This window comes from Colius striatus, chromosome Z (assembly GCF_028858725.1).
Source record: "Colius striatus isolate bColStr4 chromosome Z, bColStr4.1.hap1, whole genome shotgun sequence".
Classification (NCBI taxonomy): Eukaryota; Metazoa; Chordata; class Aves; order Coliiformes; family Coliidae; genus Colius; species Colius striatus.
The window spans coordinates 32,066,145-32,085,115 of NC_084790.1; the positions used below are offsets into that span (position 1 = coordinate 32,066,145).

The 18,971-nt window shown below is 41.5% G+C and overlaps 1 protein-coding gene across 11 annotated transcripts in view; it reads right to left on the bottom strand.

Moving 5' to 3' along the window:
- PPIP5K2 (diphosphoinositol pentakisphosphate kinase 2) overlaps nucleotides 1-18,971 on the bottom strand; it is a 66,362-nt gene that overhangs the window by 35,779 nt on the left and 11,612 nt on the right. For 6 of the 11 annotated variants that reach the window (XM_062019518.1, XM_062019515.1, XM_062019517.1 and 3 more), the window contains exons 1-5: nucleotides 18,411-18,515; nucleotides 4,156-4,562; nucleotides 2,595-2,790; nucleotides 1,797-1,887; nucleotides 869-954 (exon numbers count right to left, since the gene is read on the bottom strand). In XM_062019518.1, coding sequence (XP_061875502.1) covers nucleotides 869-954; nucleotides 1,797-1,887; nucleotides 2,595-2,790; nucleotides 4,156-4,308 — 526 coding nt within the window. In that variant the 5' untranslated portion in view covers nucleotides 4,309-4,562; nucleotides 18,411-18,515. Of the gene's footprint in view, nucleotides 1-868; nucleotides 955-1,796; nucleotides 1,888-2,594; nucleotides 2,791-4,155; nucleotides 4,563-18,214; nucleotides 18,292-18,410; nucleotides 18,516-18,971 lie in introns of those variants that run through there. The other 5 variants (XM_062019519.1, XM_062019516.1, XM_062019513.1 and 2 more) reach the window with 3 other exon arrangements.

The following is an 18,971-nucleotide window of genomic DNA, read 5'->3' on the forward strand; positions in this document are numbered from 1 at the left end:
GATGCACCTTGATGATGCACCGTGCACATCTCTGGAACCAAGAATCTCTTCTGCATGCAGTAGCTTTTATTTTAATTTTGTTGCATAAATGAATAATTTTTCCTCTTGATCATTGAGATAATGTAACATAAAATTCCCTACCTCTCAAGAGCTATAGCAGTGTAATACTTAAAATTTCTTTTATTTTTTCATATTTCTTACTCTTCTGTCTTGATCTCTCACTGCAATCTCCTATTGTGGCTCTAAGTTCTAGCTTTACTAGAAAAAAAAAAGGTAAGTTTTTTTCAGGAACAGAAAATATGAATTCCAATTTATATTCCGAGCATATAATCTGCAGATCTGTCAGGACTAGATACCTAGATTACACAGTTGCTCTTTTTCTTGGAAGGGAAAGTAGCCCGAGTTGTTTCTGTCAATACTACCGTCCTAAGTAGAATTACTAATTATTATGGGTAATGTAACACCATGAATGCTGCTCTCTTTGGTGACATAAGAATCTTAGTTGTTTGGAGGCCCTTATATTCTAGTTGTTCTGACTCCAGGCTTCAGCATCACGCTTTCCAAATGCATACTTGTATTGCCTTTCACAACAGCTGGTATGGAGTTGTTTTGAACTTGTGACCAAAGCAGTCTTGATATTTTAGTTAGCACTGAACAGCACTCACAAAGCCTCAACATCTTTTCTGTTTCACACATTCCCACCACAGACAGCAGAGGTTAATCCTCAACAATACTTCAAATTCTGGAGGACAAATCAACCTCTGCATTAATGAAGCAGTTGTCTAGCAAGTGAAATTTAGCTTTCCAATAGGTATGTACTGTTCTCCAGCAGAGATGCCAACGGTCGATGTTAGTCGTCAGTTGTTACCTTGGGGATTGTTTGGATCACGGTTCAGAACTGCATAGCGAGGAAGTAATATGCCTTCAGCTTTAAGAATACCATATACCTCTCTCCTAGAAGAAAAGAATGAAAGTAAGACAGCAAATCCTGCTAATATTTGTATTTTACAGTCTATGAGCAAGGGAAGAGAAAAATACAGATCATTTTTTTAGATCATAGAGGACAAGATTACTTATATAATACTATATTTATTAATGTAATTCTTTAAAGGTCACTAACACAGCTGTACCTTTGGCAATATCAATAAAAATGTAATTTGCTACTCCAGTCCCATCCTTTCCACTCTCTCAGTGAGACAGCAACTTGCATAGATCAATTCACTTGTTAAAGGAGATTTTTAACATTAAGGATTGAAAAAGTTTATACTTGAGAGCATTTGCTCATTGTTTAGAAGGTCCAGTGTTTATGTATTTTGCTCACTACTGTTTTATTAATATTTGCTATGCATGATTGCACCTCCAAAAAAATTCACTTTGAACAAGCACATGATCTCTGAATACCAACAGTTCCTGTTAAGTATCCACTTAGAAACAATGACCTTTAATAAGTCACATGAATTCTAGAGTTATAAGAGGCTGTAAAATTGCTATGCATATCTATGCTCTACATATTTTCAGCATTTAGATCTTATTTGCTAATCTTTAGACAAATCTATTACCAAATTTCTACCTTGGCAAATCTTCAGATGTATCAATATAAAAGCATTAAAAGAAGAAATGCATCTAAAGACATATTTCATGAAATTCTGCATACATTAATAAAGTGTAACATTGACTCTACTTTTATTTAGACTACTGTATGAAACATGGCAAGTGTTGCTATGCAGCGACAACAGATTCTCACAGTCTACACTTAAGAAGTAGCTTGCTGTTTACAGGTAATTAGTGTTACTTACCTGTCTTGTATGTGATACTGCATATTCAAGTCATTGATTATGAACGGATTCCTGAGCTTTGCATAGGCAACTGCTTTGTCCAGTGGAAATCCTAAAACATTTATTAAGGCAAATAAATTAAAACTACAAGGCAAGGCACCAGTAAATAGTTTGAAACCTTCATATTCAAGCTTTAGAGTACAACCAGATATATGGCTTAAGTGGGAACATGCACCCTCAACTACAGAGATGAACAATACCAGCTTAAGATGAAATTGCAGCCAAATTTCAGTTTCGCCTGCCAAAAGTAGTGGTACTCTCTCCAATTGTCTCCTCCTCACTCCACATGCCCTTCACTTAAATAAGACCTGAAGGTTTTTGTTGCCTTTATCTGAAAATATGACTTTTAACTTCAGTCTATTCATCTTTGGTTCATTGCCTAGCCCTGCCCCCCCACCCACCCCCAAACTAGTGGAGATACCTGAACAGTGGCCAGAGTCCCAACACTCCTACTGAGAAAGCAGTATGCCTTCACAGTTATTGAAACAAGTATTAGATCACCATTTCCCCTGGCTTCGCAAATATTTACCAATGGAACAGCTATTTAAATACTGTCAGACAGGAGTGACTCAAGCAATGAAAACAGTATCGTTTTCAAAAGTTTGTATTTTAAAAATCAGTTGTAGATTAAAAAAGACAAATTAATTGTTTCCTAGGAAAATTCAATATAACTAGAAGACAAAACAACTTAAAAAGATCTTCACACTGATTAAAGAATTTAGATGTTAAAATGTTTATGGTATTATTAAAAAAAATTACCTTTAGAATGAAAAGAAATGAGACAGTCACATAAAGGCCAGTTTTCTACTGGCTCATTCAAAATAACTTCCTCTTCAAATATGACCACAGTTATGTACTTAAACATGCAGAGACGTTCGAGAATTTCTTTCATTGGTTTGGACTTCGATTTCTTTGCCATTGAACAAATCCCAACTGCGATTTGTCTTTCTGGTGGCTGAATAGGGAGGAAGAAAAGCAATTACTGATTCTAAGGTTTTTTCAGAATACAACAGGGTTTTAGCAGCACAATATTAGAACAGACATTTTCTGTTAAAATTCACATACCTTCAATTAGTGTTTTATCAGGTAAATTGCTAGCAAGTAACAAAATGCAGTGTAACAGCCTACCACACCGCATCCTTATGAAAAATTACTCAAAAGCATGATACTGTTCAGTAACTCTACACTGCTTTTGACTATTATATGAGGAATAAATACATGAAAACATACTTATGGCTCATTCTAAAATTGACCAGCAATTCATTTTTAAACTACTCAACTTTTCTACAGCTTCTTAGTAGGCAGTAGGCTTCTCATTGCCTAGTATTGCCTACTAAAAGCCTTTAAAAATTTCTTTCCCCCAGTAGTATTCTTAGTGCAACAGTTAACGAACTCTTCTGTTGAAATAAAAAACAAAAAACCAAAAATAGAACATTCCTTTATTTCAACTTACTATTCTTTTAAAACATAAACCAACAACCTTCCTTTGCTAAGTACACTGACTGAATTGAGCTGAGCTTCTAATTTTGCACTACTTCTCTACATTTCCAAGTTACTTTTAATCATGGTGAAGTGTTTCATTAACACTTCCTTGCATTTAAACTGTTTCAGACATGCTTGCAATCAGTGACAATTTAATCAGACTATTCCCTAAAGAGAAATGTTACAGACTAAACAAACAGCAAAACAGAGCTAAAAATATGACATAACATGACTCACGCACAGTAAAATTAAGAGTTTATCTTGAACTAAAACTTTGTAACCTCAGTCCTAAAATACAATTCCGAACACTCTGCAAGGACAATAAAATACAACTTTAGACCAATTTAGTATTCACTTTCTATGCACCAAGACAAGTAAGAGGAATAAAAACATGTTAGATCTTAATGAAAACAACTGTAAGATAAACAATGTTGAGTCTGTTCAAACTGAAAAATCAAGTTAACTCTGCAGCAGTTGACAACATGCACAAAGGAAAAACTCTCAGTCATTTTTTGCTACTAATTATGAAAAGAAATAAAACAAAGTTTTATGCCAGTCAGTTCATTTGCAGAATCCCAATAAAGTCTGCAAAGCGGGCACATCAACCTCAACTTCTCAGAAACTCTTTATTAACATCAAGCACACTTACTTCAAAGTCCAAGGTATACTTACTTTTTAAGTATGCTGCATTTCCAAACATAACTGACAGACCACTATGTGAATATGAACAGTTTCTCAAACCAGATTAGCATTTCAGTATTAGACTTTGGTGATCTAAAGCCATTTCAGAGTAAAATAATGCTAGAGAAAATACAGAACAGCACACATATGCCCTTACAGTACATACAGAATCATACTCTTCCTCCTCTTCTTCCCCATGGTCGTAGAAATGTTCATAATCTGTAGATCTGGCAGAATCCAACAATTCTTCCCCATCTTCTCCACCCACGAAGAATCTAGGAGGATCATTCTCTGTTGCACTAACAGACATGGTTACAAGATTATAGAGATCTATGTAGAAACTGCAGCCACTTTGGCAGCTGAGATACCAGGCATGTTTCCTACTGTCTCAGGAACGCAAATGTCCCCTGCTCTTTGATGTTGCTTGTGCGATGTTGCCACTGTGAGGATGTTGTTTGCCAGATACTGTTTAACTGGTATCATCTGCTCATTATTAGTTTGAATTGCTGCTCTACGAAACCCACAACAGGCTACCACTTCCCTGAGACGATATAACTTCTCAACCTAAAAAAAAAAAAAATACAAAGAGAAAAAACACACTTGACAAAGGCACATAAAAATAAACTTCTCATTTATAAAAAGCATTTGGACATTTACACACCTCTGAGCAAAGCATCAGAAATAAAACTGTACACACTACAAACAGTCTACAGAGCAGAGGGAATAATTTCAAGATATTTTCAAACTACGGATACAAACATTTTAAAAATAGGCAATATTAACTCATGAAAGTAAAACCTGTCAAATGCATTCTTTTCTGCCTTAAGAAGGCTAAATTACAGAGCAGATCTTTTACATGAAAAATACAATCTTCTCCAATATTTGTGATATTTAACACAGCATCCCTGTCATCAGCTGTTTTTTCCTGTTTTTTTTCCAAAAATTTCCTGATCAAATTGCAATGGCAAATAGACAAAAATAAAAGTCTGCATTTGGACTAGCCTTAAATAGAAATATATTATTTCAAAAACTGTGTGAATTGTCAGTGTAAAAACAGAATGAATGTGCCAGCTTCACGTTTCCTTACTTATTTCCAACACAGCATTGCTTTATTTTCACATTGGAAAAATTAATATTTGCATATATGTCCACTAGTGCTGTCTTCTGACAAAAGTACTTCTAAGTACTAACATATCAGTGAAGTAAACACATATTGTACCCTTTTAACCAATTGTGTGAAAAAAATCTTGGCCAAGTAACCTGTATACAGAAAAAGACTCAGAGCTCAGTTTTCTGTTGTTTTAACTAGGTAGCTGCTCTTGCTATAAGTTGTGTATTAATTACAATCCATTATTACCACTTGGAAAATTAATAAGCATTACTTGTTTAGAAGCTCATCTAATAAAACACTTTAAGTTACTAGTCAGATCATTACATAAGTGCCATTCAAACAACAATGTCTCAGCAGAATGGAATTTGTGTTTAGATATCTCTCAAAATTACTTTGGTTGCCCCATGAGCAAAGTGAAGCAACAGTAAAATCCCCATGGTGATCAACCGTTCAGCTTCCTGAGAAAGAAAGTGGTAAACAGAGCAAAGGCTACACAGAAAGAATCTGTCCTAAGTCAGAGAGCAATAGGTTAAGCGTGAGTAAACAATACAGCTGTTTCAAAACCAGAAGCTGGAGCTAAGGTCCCAACAGACACATAAGGGTGCTGGAGTGACAGCAGAGAATTAAAATGATTCATGACTCATTTCATAAACATATTTGTTATGTATTTTCTCTCCTTCAATTCTACTAATGAAAAATTACTTTCCCTTAGAATGTGAAACTACAGCCATTTGCCCTTCAAGCAACATTTCAAATGAAATTTCAAACACATAATGTGTCTCACTGATGAAAGTAAAAACTGGGTATTGATAAAAGAATGCTGTTTATGTTAAGGTGAAGAAAGCGTGCTTTCCAAATCTTATTTCTAGCAAGTTTCAGTAAGGTGGAAGTTATTGTCAACATATACCTAGAACAAATAAAGAATTTTTAAATAGTATCAAAACAAACCAAACAAAAAAGACCCTCCAAAAATGCTAAAATGTGAAAAGAGTTTCTCTTGCATCAGTTTACTCTCCCACTAACCAAATTCTGTAAAATGGAAGCAAGTGTTAAAACATAGTACTGTTTTCTTACAAAGCAGGAAAAGCAACTGCTCAAAGCACATAAGCAGGAGGTGATCAGAAGACATTTTTTAAGCTCTCTGTCTCCTACCTATTCCTGTAGTACACTTGAGAAAGCAGCAGAAATCTTGAAGTTTGTGTACAATTAGTGACAGGTTATTTCAGGAGGCTCTCTAGCACTACATGAGTCTCTAACCTAAAGCAATCACTTCAAGCAAGTACAAACAATACAAATTATGACTGAAGGGAAAGCACAATATACTTCTCTACAAATGACACAAAGATACAACTTGATAAGCTTAAATGCCTAATAAACCTATCTGAAACGTAATGGTTTTCTACTTTCTTAACTCTAGAGTCTGGCAAGTGTTGATATTACAGGTGGCAAGTAGACCTGTCAAGCTTCACTTGCAGAAGACAGACATTTAACAGTCACATATAGTCGGCTTGAAGTTAACAGATTATTTTCTGCAAGATGTATTATGTTATTCTGAAGGTGGATGAATTACCAGATTGCCACTCCATGGCATTGTCACTGGGCTTCAGAGTTTTCAGACAGTTTGTAAAAATGAGACCAAAGACACAGACCCAAGAAAAAAAACAGTTTTCAGGCTTGTAAAACTGCTGCATGAACTCAGTAAATTGCATATAAACTGACATTCTGACTGTTGATTACTACCAGTTTTTTTTTTTCCAGACAGCAGATGCTGTAAGCTACTATCATTAGCATAAATTAGAGTCAGGAAATAATAAATAAATTATTTATTTTTAGAATAAATGCTTTCGGACATGGGAATTAACAGTCTTTCCCTCAAATGCATTGCCTATTACAAAAATGGAAGAATCCCCTTCTTTCTTGTGGAACATAAAATAAAGAGTACAAGAAAAGACATGGAAAGAAAAATATAAGAGTAAGTGACTGCAACTGCAGACACAAGTATCCTAAACACATCTATAGCCATCTGACTTGCAGGAAGACTGTGTTTGGATAAAAACATAGTTCTTAAAATTAATGGCAAAAGAAGATGTCTTCTTGCCTTAGCAGTACTGTCAACACTGAAGGAGAAACCTCTAACACACAGTGCCCTATGCATAATTCCATCTTGCTGCCCCTGAATAGGGAAATTTTGCCAGTACTTTTTTTCTGTATTTAAAAGTGGGCGGCAGCAGCAGCAATACAGGAGTAGATGTAGATGGTCTGTGTTATATCCTCTCATGCTTGGTGCCTGCGCATAAGTTTCATCAGACAATGAAGATTAGAAGATTACATGCATGCCTCAGTCACAGAAGACTGCAACGTAACTAAGAAAAAACCCAAAGCTTCTAGGTGGAATACACAGTAAGTAATTTTAAAACAGCATAAAAGATACTCAGGCAACAATCTCCTACTGTGCAATGACCTTTCCAGGTAAAACTTATCAGTCTGTGTTCCCTTCAAACCCCAGCTGTTGCACAAGGCTTCTGTTTTACAGCTTACAGATAAAAAAAAAATCTCCTCCAATTCTGAGAAACACAATTGAAAGTTGTTTCTTAAAAGGACTTCCAACCAAATGTACAGCCTATTCATTCCATCTGTCCCAAAATATCTCGTTCATGACCACTACATGATACATTTTGGAGAAAGAAGAAAAGAAAAAAATCTAAAGGAAACAGTAAATTTGCTAACTGTACACTCTCATCTTAAAAGAAACTCATCTATTTCTTTCTCTGATAACTTAGACATCACTAAATAGCATACTGCAATGAAGAAGTAAAAACAGTTAAATTTAACTGGTATTATTATCACTTACTAGTGGAAAGTATACAAAATAACATTCTAAATATATAAAATGACATAGATAAGATTAACATACAAATAGGGCTCTACTAGAGTCAGATTTTGGCACCCTGCTAAGGACTTCAATGCCAGTGTTCAGTCCAGCAGTGCATTACAGACTACTTTTTCTAACAGAACATTTCTCCGTTTCCACAAGGACATTATAAATGAAGTCCACACATGCATTCTAAAAGAATACACCAAAACATAGCCCTCACTAAGTGTTAACTGATATTCCCATTGTTCTCCCATCCCCATTCCATGTTTCAGCAGCTCAGGACTCCAGCCCTGGTATTTCACATAATTATGTAGACTACAAAGATTAGCATTCCAGTAACTGTCAGCAACAAATCAGCTCAACACAGCAGCAGTAATCTGGACAGTCATGTAAAAGAGATTTACATTTTTAACAGTCATGTTCTGAATACTAATAAAAGCATATGCAACTCCTGAGTAAACAGAAGCATTTCACCAGTATTTTCTTCTATGTTGCTACAGCTATCAGAAGAACAAATACACACTGCCTCTGCTGCACTCTAATGGAAACTAATGGGACAAAACTAGAGTTAAAATGCACCTCTTATCCCAGGGAAAAAAAAACCCCAAAACCAAACAACACATCATATATTAAATAGGTATAAACCATTTCAAAATCACAAACAACTCAGGAAAGCAACTTTTGGAAATGCCATTATAACAAAACAACTACAAAACACTTTGTGATATTCACATTGTGAAATTTAACAAACAGGTAACCATACAAGAACCATAAGTTGTGTTCCTCTTTTCAATGATTCTGCAGATACATATACATAAAGGTAACAAAACAGCCCAATCCCTTGCATCTGCCCCTATATTGCTCCTTTTAAAGTTTCAGTTCTTAACACTGTAGGCATATTCAAGTGTGTCCATCATCTGCTTCCTCCAATTCAAATCAAGAAGTTAAATCCCAAATTATTTTAACAGCAATTTTTCAAGTAGTCTCAGTGAGACCACAAAAAGCTTTCCACATCTTCCTGGTAGAACCACTACACCTAACATTTTGCTTAACTGTACATTTAACAGCAAAAATGTTTGCTTAATTCTATCTGAGGTATTTTGCCCATTTTAAAATTCTGATTCTGCAACATGATTTACAGTGTAACAAATCACCAAAGACAGTTTGTTGGAGTCTCGTAGGGAGCAACCAAGGGAGAAGCAGAGGAGTGAAAGGAAGAACTGTCAGAGTCTGAACTCAGAGAGAAGTGACAGCAGCAACTCTGATCCTGAGTGCTCTGTGTGGATCTGTATCATCCTTCTCCAGATGATTCAAAGAAACTTGGTAATACTGCAGATTAAAATGTGAAACTCTAGACCTACTAAGAAGAACATGCTCAAGAACAGTACAACCAGGAAGAGAAAAAACATTAAACAGGTGGAGGCGGAAAAGAGGGAAGGGGTGTCAAGACACAAACTGTTGAAGATAACCATGTGGGCAAAACATACATGAGTTGTTTACTGCTGTACCTTACACAGAAAAAGATACACACTCTCTCCAATTTACTTAAATGAGCAATGTCTACTGTGTCACACAGTAAACAATAAAAATCATTAATATTTACACACCAATACTGTTCTGTTCTACAACACATCCTGTCAGGTGGTCAGTAGCAGCTGTCAGCCCATTACTGAGATGGACTAAATCTAAACAAAGATGTAGAACAGTTCTATACCAATATTTCTCACCACAAAAAATATTAGAGTTTTAGTCTGAAAATACTTTATACATAACAATAAAAAAAATCCCAAAACAAATCAAATGAAACAATAATCACAGAAAACAAAAAGAAATAAAAGGTTTCCAATGATTACTGGAATTTACAAGGTCCAGTAATATGATAGCCTAATTAAGAAACATGAAACTGAGAAAAACCTTTAGCTCTCCTTCTTAAAGCTGCTGAAGTTTTATCACGATCTTCTGTAACTCAGCAACATGAGGGAATGAATTGTGATGTACAAGAGAACAGACAAGAAATAGGCTAGAAAAGGTAACAAAGGGAAAAGATGCAATCAAGGCTACACTACACAGCATTACAGAACTATGTCACCTCCTAAGCTCTTGCTTTAAACTAAAGTGAGGCTCTAGATTTCACAATAAGTAATCTAAACATTAATACAAGTGTTTCCAAAGTTTACTTTTTGTTCTGTAATTATTTTCACAGGAAACCAGATATTTAGTCTGCCCCCCTAATCAAGACAGGTAATCAGTGGCAGTAGACCAGATTGCTCCACATTCCGTTCTACAATGACAAGCAGCATTGCATGTGCAAAAAGTGGTAGGCACTCACACAGAGATTCAATAAAACAGAGATTCAATTTAAAAAAAAAAAAAAAACCACAACCCTTCTCTCTCCCTCTACTCCATTTAAAAGTAGCTGATTTTATCTTCTTCAACCAGGAGGCTGCAACCAGTTTGCTCTTCTCTAACTCTCTGAGGCCTCCACAACTTGCTCCACTGCACTTCAGCACAGGGACAAACATACCTTCACCACCTTCCTCTCCCCACATCGAGAACCCTGCACCTTTTTGTCCTGTCTAAACTGCCATCCAATGTGCCACCACTGGTAGCTCCACCATTACAGACAACAGGCAAGTCAGTCTCCAAAATCAGTCAGGAAGTCACAACACAAGATGAACCTCCTAAAAAAGATCAAGAGTAGCCTTTCTTTGTTCCTTTTAGCCATTTACGTTGTTGTGCCTACAGCCAAGAACAGCTCTCAGGCTGTCAGATGAAGAGCCATAACCCATGCTAAGTAACAAAGGGGAGCATATCGAGTTCTTTATGTTCGCAGGAACACTACAATGTTCCAAAGATAATATAAATATGTTCCAAATATATATATATGTATATTTACAGACATATATAAATGTTCCAAAATACTATGTAGTACTTTTTTACTTCACCGGACTACTCATCTTTCAGTTTTGCTTTACTAAGACCTGAAGAAACATTCTGAAGAATGAAGAAGAGCTCTGAGTCATCCTTGCCAGTTAAGTGCTTTATTGGGTTTATGTGATCTGCAGGGGCGGCTTCTGTGAGAAGACACCAGAAGCTGCACCCATGTCAGATACAGTCAGTTTCAGATTACTCCAAGACAGACCCACTGCTGTCCAAAGCAATGATGGTGGGCTCTCCTTGACAATATATTTCAGAAAGCGTGAAAAAAAACTGCACAACAGCTGACAGAGGACTGACATGTCAGAGAAGCAAACCTGATCAAGGTCTGTGAAGGAAGGAAGAAGTTATAGGTTCTCCTGCAGTTAATGGTACAGCACATGGTGAGGCAGGCCCTGCCCCTGCAACTACAGAGGTCCACAGTGGAACAGAGTTCCACCTGCAACCCAGAGAGGGTCCAACGCCAAGGCAAGTGGAAATGCCCTGAAGGAAGCTGCAACTTGCAGAGAACGCACAGCAGAGCTCCCGCTAGGAGCTGTGGCCTGTGGCACTGTGGTAAGGACCCCATACAGGAACAGGTCTTCTGCCAGGACCTGTGACCTCATGGATGAAGCTCCTGAAGAGCTGTAGCCATGCTAGAGTAGTTCATGAAGAACTGCTTGTGATTGTACCATGACAGTCTGTCATCACAGTGACCCGAGCAGTGAGGAGGGAGGTGTTGACGTCTTCTTCCTGGGATCCAGTGAGACGACTTGTGGGAATGGCTCAAAGTTCTACCAGGCTTAGACTGGGCATAGGGAAGCATTTCTGTTCTGACTCAGTGGTCAAACACTACCATAGGCTTCCTAGAGGAGTCGTCAATGCCCCAGGCATGTCAGTGTTTAAGAGGCATTTGGAAATACCCTTCATGGTCATCCCTGGACTGGTCAGAGAGTTGGACTAGATGGTCACTGTAGGTCCCTTTCAACTGAACTGTTCTATTTTACAGAATGGCAGCCTGTGGGAAAGACCCACATTGGAGCAGCTCATGAAGAACTGTCTCTCATGGGAGAGACTAAAAACTGCAGCAGGAGAGCCAGGCTATTCTCAATGATGTCCAAGAACTGGACAAGAGGAAATAGGTACAAGATAGAACATAAGAGGTTCCAAAGAAACACAATTATTGAATCACAGAATTATAGGGGTTGGAAAGGACCTTTAGAGATCATCTGGTCCAACCCTCCTGCAGAAGCAGGTCCACCTAGATAGGGTTACTCAGGAACACATCCAGGTAGGTTTTGAAAACCTCCAATGAAGGAGAATCCACATCCTCCCTGGGCAGCCTGTGCCAGGACACCCTCACCCTCACAGGAAAATAGTTTTTCTTTATGTTTAAATGGAACTTTTTGGATTCCAACTTCATCCCATTACCCCTTGTCCTATCAATAGATACAACAGAAGAAAATGATGCCCCAACCTCCTGACACCCATCCTTTAGATATTTGTAAATATTTGCAGTCTCCGCTTCTCTAGACTAAACAGCCCCAGTTCCCACAGCCTTTCCTCATATGAAAGATGTTCCAGTCTCGTGACCGCCTTGGTGGTCCTGTGCTGGACTCTCTCCAGAAGTTCCCTTTCCCTCTTGAGCTGGGGAGCCCAGAACAGAACTCCAGATGAGGCCTCACCAGGGCAGAGTAGGGAGGGAGGAGAACCTTCCTCAACCTGCTGGCCACACTCTTCTTGGTGCATCTAAGGATGCCATTGGCCTTCTTGGCCACAAGGGCACATTACTGGCTCATGGTTAGTTTACTATCAACCATGGCTCCTAGGTCTCTCTCCACAGAGCTTCTCCCCAGCTGGTCAATTCCCAGCCTGTACTGGTGCATGGGGTTGTTCCTCCCCAAGTGCAGGGCTCTGCACTTGCCCTTGTTGAACCTTGTGAGGTTCCTCTCTGCCCAACTCTCAAGCCAGTCAAAATACCACTGAAAGGCAGCACAGCCTTCTGGGGAATCAGCCAGTCCTCCCAGTATAGCATCAGCAGCAAACTTGCTGAGGGTACACTCTGTCCCCTCATCCATGTCATTGATGAAGATGTTGAACAAGACTTGCCCCAGAATCAATCCCTGCGGAACTCCACTGGCCACAGGTCTCCAACTCGATTCTGTGCCATTGATCACTACCCTTTAGGTTCTGTCATTTAGCCAGCTCTCGACCCACCTCACTGCCCACTCACACAAGCAACAATGTCTGAGCTTTTTTATGAGGATATTGTTGGAGACAGTGTCAAAAGCCCTGCTGAAGTCAAGGTAGATGACATCCACTGCTCTCATCTAGCCAGTCAGTTATGCCCTCATGGAAGGCTATCAGGTTGGTCAACCAGGATTTCCCCTTAGTGGATCCATGCTGACTTCCCTTGAGAACCATCTTTTCCTTCATATGTTTACTAACAACATTCAGGATGAGTTGTTTCATCACCTTTCCAAGGATGGAGGTGAGGCTGACCTGCTGGTAGTTTCCCAGGTCGTCCTTCTTGCCCTTTTTTGAAGACTGGATTGACACTGGCCTTCCTCCAGTCCTCAGGCACCTCACCTGTCCTCCGTGAATATTCAAAAATGATGGAGAGCAGCTTAGCAACCACATCCGCCAGCTCCCTCAGCACTCTTGAATGCACCCCATCAGTTCCCATTGACTTATGAGCATTAAGCTTGCCCAAAATGTCTTTAACCTCTTCCTCATCCACCAAGGCAAAGTCCTCTGTTATTCAGATCACCCTACTATCCTTGCTGGGCTGGGCTTCCCGAGGGTTGGCCTTGACTGTAAAGACCAATCCCTTCCAATCCTTAAGATTCTGTGAAAAAAGGCATTTAGTAGTTCAGCCTTCTCTGCATCCTCTGTCATCAGGGCACCATCTGCGTTCAGCAGTGGATCCACATTCCCCTTAGTCCTCCTTTTGCTGCTGATGTACCTGAAAAAACTCTTCTTGTTTTAGAATTAAACCTGGCTGGGGAAGCAAAGGAAAAGTGCTTTTGCCTTCCTGGTTGCAGCCCTGCATGCTCTGGCAATGTTCCTGTTCTCTTCTGAAGAAATCAGGCCCTGTTACCACCTCTCGTAGATAGCTGCCTTCTCCTTGAGTTATCCTAGCAGATCTTTGTTCATCCATGGAGGCCTCTTACCTCCTTTTCCCACTTTTCTACACGTGGAGACACACTGATCCTGGGCTTGGAAGAACTGGCACTTGAAGATCGATCAGCTCTCTTGGGCACTTCTACCACCTAGGATCCTATCCCATGAGATCCCTTCATAAGGAAAAACTTCTTCACTGTGAGGGTGATGGAGCACTGGAATGGATGGAGTCTCCTTCTCTGAAGACATTCAAAACCCACCTGGACAAGTTCCTGTTTGACCTACTCTAGGTGGTCCCGCTCTGGCAGGAGGTTGGACTAGACGATGTTTCAAGGTCCTTTTCAACCGTGAAGACTCTGCAATTCTGTGAAATGCATGGGAGGAAGAGATGGTAGAGACGAAGCATTATGAACTGACCACAGTCCCCATTATTCATATCCCAGTGCTGCCTGGGGAGATAGGGAGGAAGAGTTGGGAGTGAAGTTTGGTTTGGGAAAAAGGAGGGATGGAGAAAAGATGCTTGTAGATTTGTTCTTATTTGTCATTATTCTGCTCTGTTAAATTTGAAATATATTTCATTAATTTCCTCAAATTAAGACTGTTTTTTCCATGACCATAGTTGGTGAGTAATGTCCTTGTCTTAACTGACAAGCGTTTTGCCCTGTTTTCTGCCTCTGCCCACTGTCAGAAGAGGAGTGATACAGAATGGCTGGGTAGATACTAGGTGGCCAGCCAAGGTCAACCCACTGCAGTGCTCCAAACACACTTCCTGGAAAAAAAAAAACTACTGTTGCAATGTTACCCGCCCTCTGTCTTCATCAGGAAAGAACCCGTGTTTTTACTCTCATTTCTTTTCAGCCTGGTGGTTAGGGCATTTTTCTGATAGAGAACAGGGACTTGAAACCTCTGAGATAGAGGGAACAAAACAGTATTTGTCCTTTTCCACTCAATTGTTCTAACAGTTATGGTACCATAATCAAATTTCATTTCTGCATGCACCACTAGTTTTCTCTAAAGATGGCCACTGGGTTTCTTCTAACAGGAGAGGGCTCACTGCTCTGGATTCTACACAGAACGCAGGTACCTAACATACAAGATCTTTCAAGTGAGACACCTACATGCCCAAGTAACAGGAGTCCAGAAATACTCACCTCACTGGCATTTCCATTTACTGGAAAGAGTAACTCTCAGCATTACTTACAGTGATATTTCCATTTCTTGAAGAACTAAATAGTTAGGCTGGTCAACTAACTGTAGTTGCCTAAATCCTCTCCTGGGAACCTGGATTATTTTCCAAGAACTGTGCCACCTAAATATTCATGCCTAAAGTAAGATTTCAATCTGATCCTCCTTATTGCAGTAAGTCTAGCCCAGGGGGTTAAACATTTTTTAAGAGTTATACTGTGTCACGTGAATCATGACTCTGTTAAGAAGCCAGTTTTGCAGTGAGGAAAGACATGTCTTTTAGGTTGTTGATGAAGGAGATTTCTAGTTTTAAAGTACAATTGTTATAGCTTTCATACAGTAATTATATGGCTGATTTCCCCATATTTGCTTTCTTTGCTAGTAATTATACAGTTAGTTAGGTAAAATATTTCCAGTCACTTAAAATTACAAAACAAATTGAAGTAACTTTTCATTGCTTACCAAATTACTTGCTCACAGAACTTATTGTTCCTTGCTATCTACTAGCAGAAATGTGACTCACAGAATAAGGAACCTTCACATTCATTAACCTAGAAATTCCTTTCTAAATCAAACCTTGTCAAACATATCACATAAGGAAATTTTTATTTGTAGCAAGCTTTGAAGTTTCAAGAAAGGCTGGCTTCTGAGATTTTAGAGATCCCACTCCAAAACTTAAAAACACCTTCTCCATATTTTCACAAAGAACTTATGTGTCAGGTTTCTGTGGAGTCCCTTCTGGTAACAGGAAAGAGGCTGCAGTGGTGGCCCCTGTAAGAAGTTGCTTGAAAATTCCCCTGACTCTGTCAGACCCACCTCTGGGGTTGAGCGATCAGTTTTTAAGATGGAGAAATATGCAGTGCTGTGTGCAGGTGGTAGGAGTGGGATGAGAGAGAAGCGACCATGCAGACCCCAGGGTCAGTGAAGGAATAGAGGACACGTGCTGGAGCAGATGCACCTGCATCCCATGGTGAGATGGCAGCTGTCCTCCTGCAACCCATGGAAGGTAACAGTGGAGCTGAGATTTGCTGGCAGCACAGTAGAGGGTGTGACCGTGCCTGGAGGGGCCATGACTCTGAGAGGAGGTGGTGTTGGAGCAGAATGGCATGGAGTTCTGCTGCAGAGGAGACTCATGGGGAGGAGGATGTGAGAAGCTGGAGCCCTCAAGAAGGACTCCTGTTTTGCCCAGGACCATAACTGGTGAGTGGGCCCTTCTTGTCCTTGTCTCAATTCATAAGACTTGGTGACCTTTTCTACTCCCTATTCCACTATGGGGTAGGGGGTGAGCAAGTGGCCACATGAAGCTTCATTGCCAGATGAGCTTAAACCATGACAACTTGTTCCCTCAACTTTGTAGAGATCAGTCATCCCAAAACATTCTGTACTAAAGTTCATTAGGCTTAGTCTCTGGAGGCCTGATCTGTTCTAACCACAGCTGCCAGAAAGATTAAACTCTTTTCCACAGAAAGGTAGATAACCAAGATAAGCCAACCAGTATAAAAAAAATTATTTCTCACATACTGGGCCATAAAAGAAGCACAGCAGATGAGTTAAATCCTTACGCTATAAACAGTCCTTCTACATGGCAAGAATAGTTTTGTTACTGGTTGAAGCAAAAGTTGTTCACCAAAACAAAAGAAAATTCTGTGGGAATTGTTATACCCCAGGCAAAAAAACCACCAACTTTGGATTGCTACTAGTGAAGAAAAATGCTGCACAACGAATGTAGAAAAAAATGGAAATGGAGCTGCTAGAAGACAAACACTTAAAAAGAAGTAACATAATTCAGAAATACTGTTGCAAACAACTACAAAGAGCAGCTTTTCAGCTTAGGGTACTAGATAGAAACACTCTGGATAAAGAAGTAAACCACTTATTTCACTGTGGTTGCCATATTGATCTCCTCCAGCCTTCCTCCTTGAGGAGAGTGACTAACTACAAAACTGCTACTACAAGGCAACAATTAAACTGCCACAAACCTAGCACATTCACAGCTTACCAACACTCAGTAAAGTACATAGGTTCAGGAAACCACCACTAGAACACAGAAAAGTATTACACAAGTCTATTCATATCTCAGCTCCCGACAGGTTATTTTCTGGTTACCACATGTAACCAACTCCCAGCTTGGAGACTGCCTCTGCTTTCCTTTCCCAGGTTGATTACAATGTAGAGAGCAATCTCCTTTGTCTAAGTAACTTTATACTAATTTTATCATGCGTTTTGGGGATGCTAACAGTGGTTTAAAAATGTTGCAGCACAGCCCTGCCCCGTTCAGAAACACTGCCCCATGTACTTCTTTGTGCTAAACAGCTTCACTTGCCTTTTTGACAGCGCAGCAAGCTGCAAGTTCACGTCACTGCTAACTCAGCAAAACTGCTTCCGAGAACTGACTAAACCACGAAACGAGGCAAAAAGCCACGTCCCCCTGACGTCCGCATCTTGCGGACCATGTGGGAGGGCTTCGGTCTGCGCGGCAGACAAAGAGGATTTGAAGGGTTTCGCCCACCCTGTCACCTGGCACCGGGGCAGGCGCAGCCGAACGACTCCCACCACAGACCAAGCTGCCTGCTGACCCGATCTGGCCACTCGGGCACCTCCGCCGCGCCACCCAGACGACGCCGCCTCCGGGAGCACCGGGGCTGCCGCCCTTCCGCCGAGCTCGCCGCACCACGCCGCGCCGCCGAGCCCAGCCAGGGGAGCGTCGGCGACAGCCGAGTCGGCAGCGCGCAGGCCCCCAGGCGCCGCCTCTCCGCCCGACTCCGGGACTCGCCACGGCGGGTCGGGAATGGGCGCCCACTCCCAGCGCGGGGCCCGCGGCAGAAACGTCCGACGCGCGAGAAAGCGGCAGCTGCTGCCGGTTCCCGGGCTGCAGCCAGAAAGGAGAGAAGAGGGGAGGGGACGGCCCGCCCCGCCGCAAGCCGCCTTCCCCCCCGGCTCAAAGCGGGGCGCGGACGGCAGCGGGGTAAGCGCAGGCCCCGCGGCGCTCCACAGAAGCTACCTCACCTGCGCGTGACACCGCCTGCGCCACCGCATCCCATTGTGGAGGCGCCACCGCCCGCCGCCGCGTGGGACGCAACGCCCCGCCCCCACCTCCCTCCCACCCGCCACTTCCGGGGGCGCCACATAAGTCTCGGGGCTTAAGGACAAGAGAAGAGGTCAAGGGAGGGGCCTGTGGCCCTGGGACAGGTCGTGCCGGTACCTCTGCTGGAGTGGGTGCGTGCCCAGGGCCTTCCCGGCTCCCCGCGGCCGCCGACGCGCAGACTACCTTCCCGCGGAACCGACACAACAAGGGAGTGCGGGATCGATCGCGGGAAGGGGGTGAAGGAAAAAGATCGTGCCTTCGCGCATGCGTGAAGCGTCGAGCTGGGCAGTGGCGGCTCTGGACTACCATTCCCAGTGTGCTCTGTGTGGGCAGGAGTGTGGTGGCCGGCAGCGTGGTCGGGCGCGTTACGTGCTGGGGGCCGCAATCTCGGTGGCTGGCAGGACATGGGCTTGGCGCTGTTGGGTCGGCGTAGTGGGGTATACTGAGGGTGGGAGGGAGAGACTCCTTACCTGGAAGAAATGCTTCTGGGAGGTACGGGTGACGCTACTGCGGGTCGTAAGCCCATGGCTTCGCATGATACCGACCTCGGCTCCACTGTCCGCCACTTGGGCCCTCTGCCAGCCGTGTGAGGGCCGTGCCATCTCGCCTCTGCTAACCTCACGTGGCAGTCGCAGTCAAAGATACAGGGCAATTGGCGAGGTGATGGCCAAGGAAGTC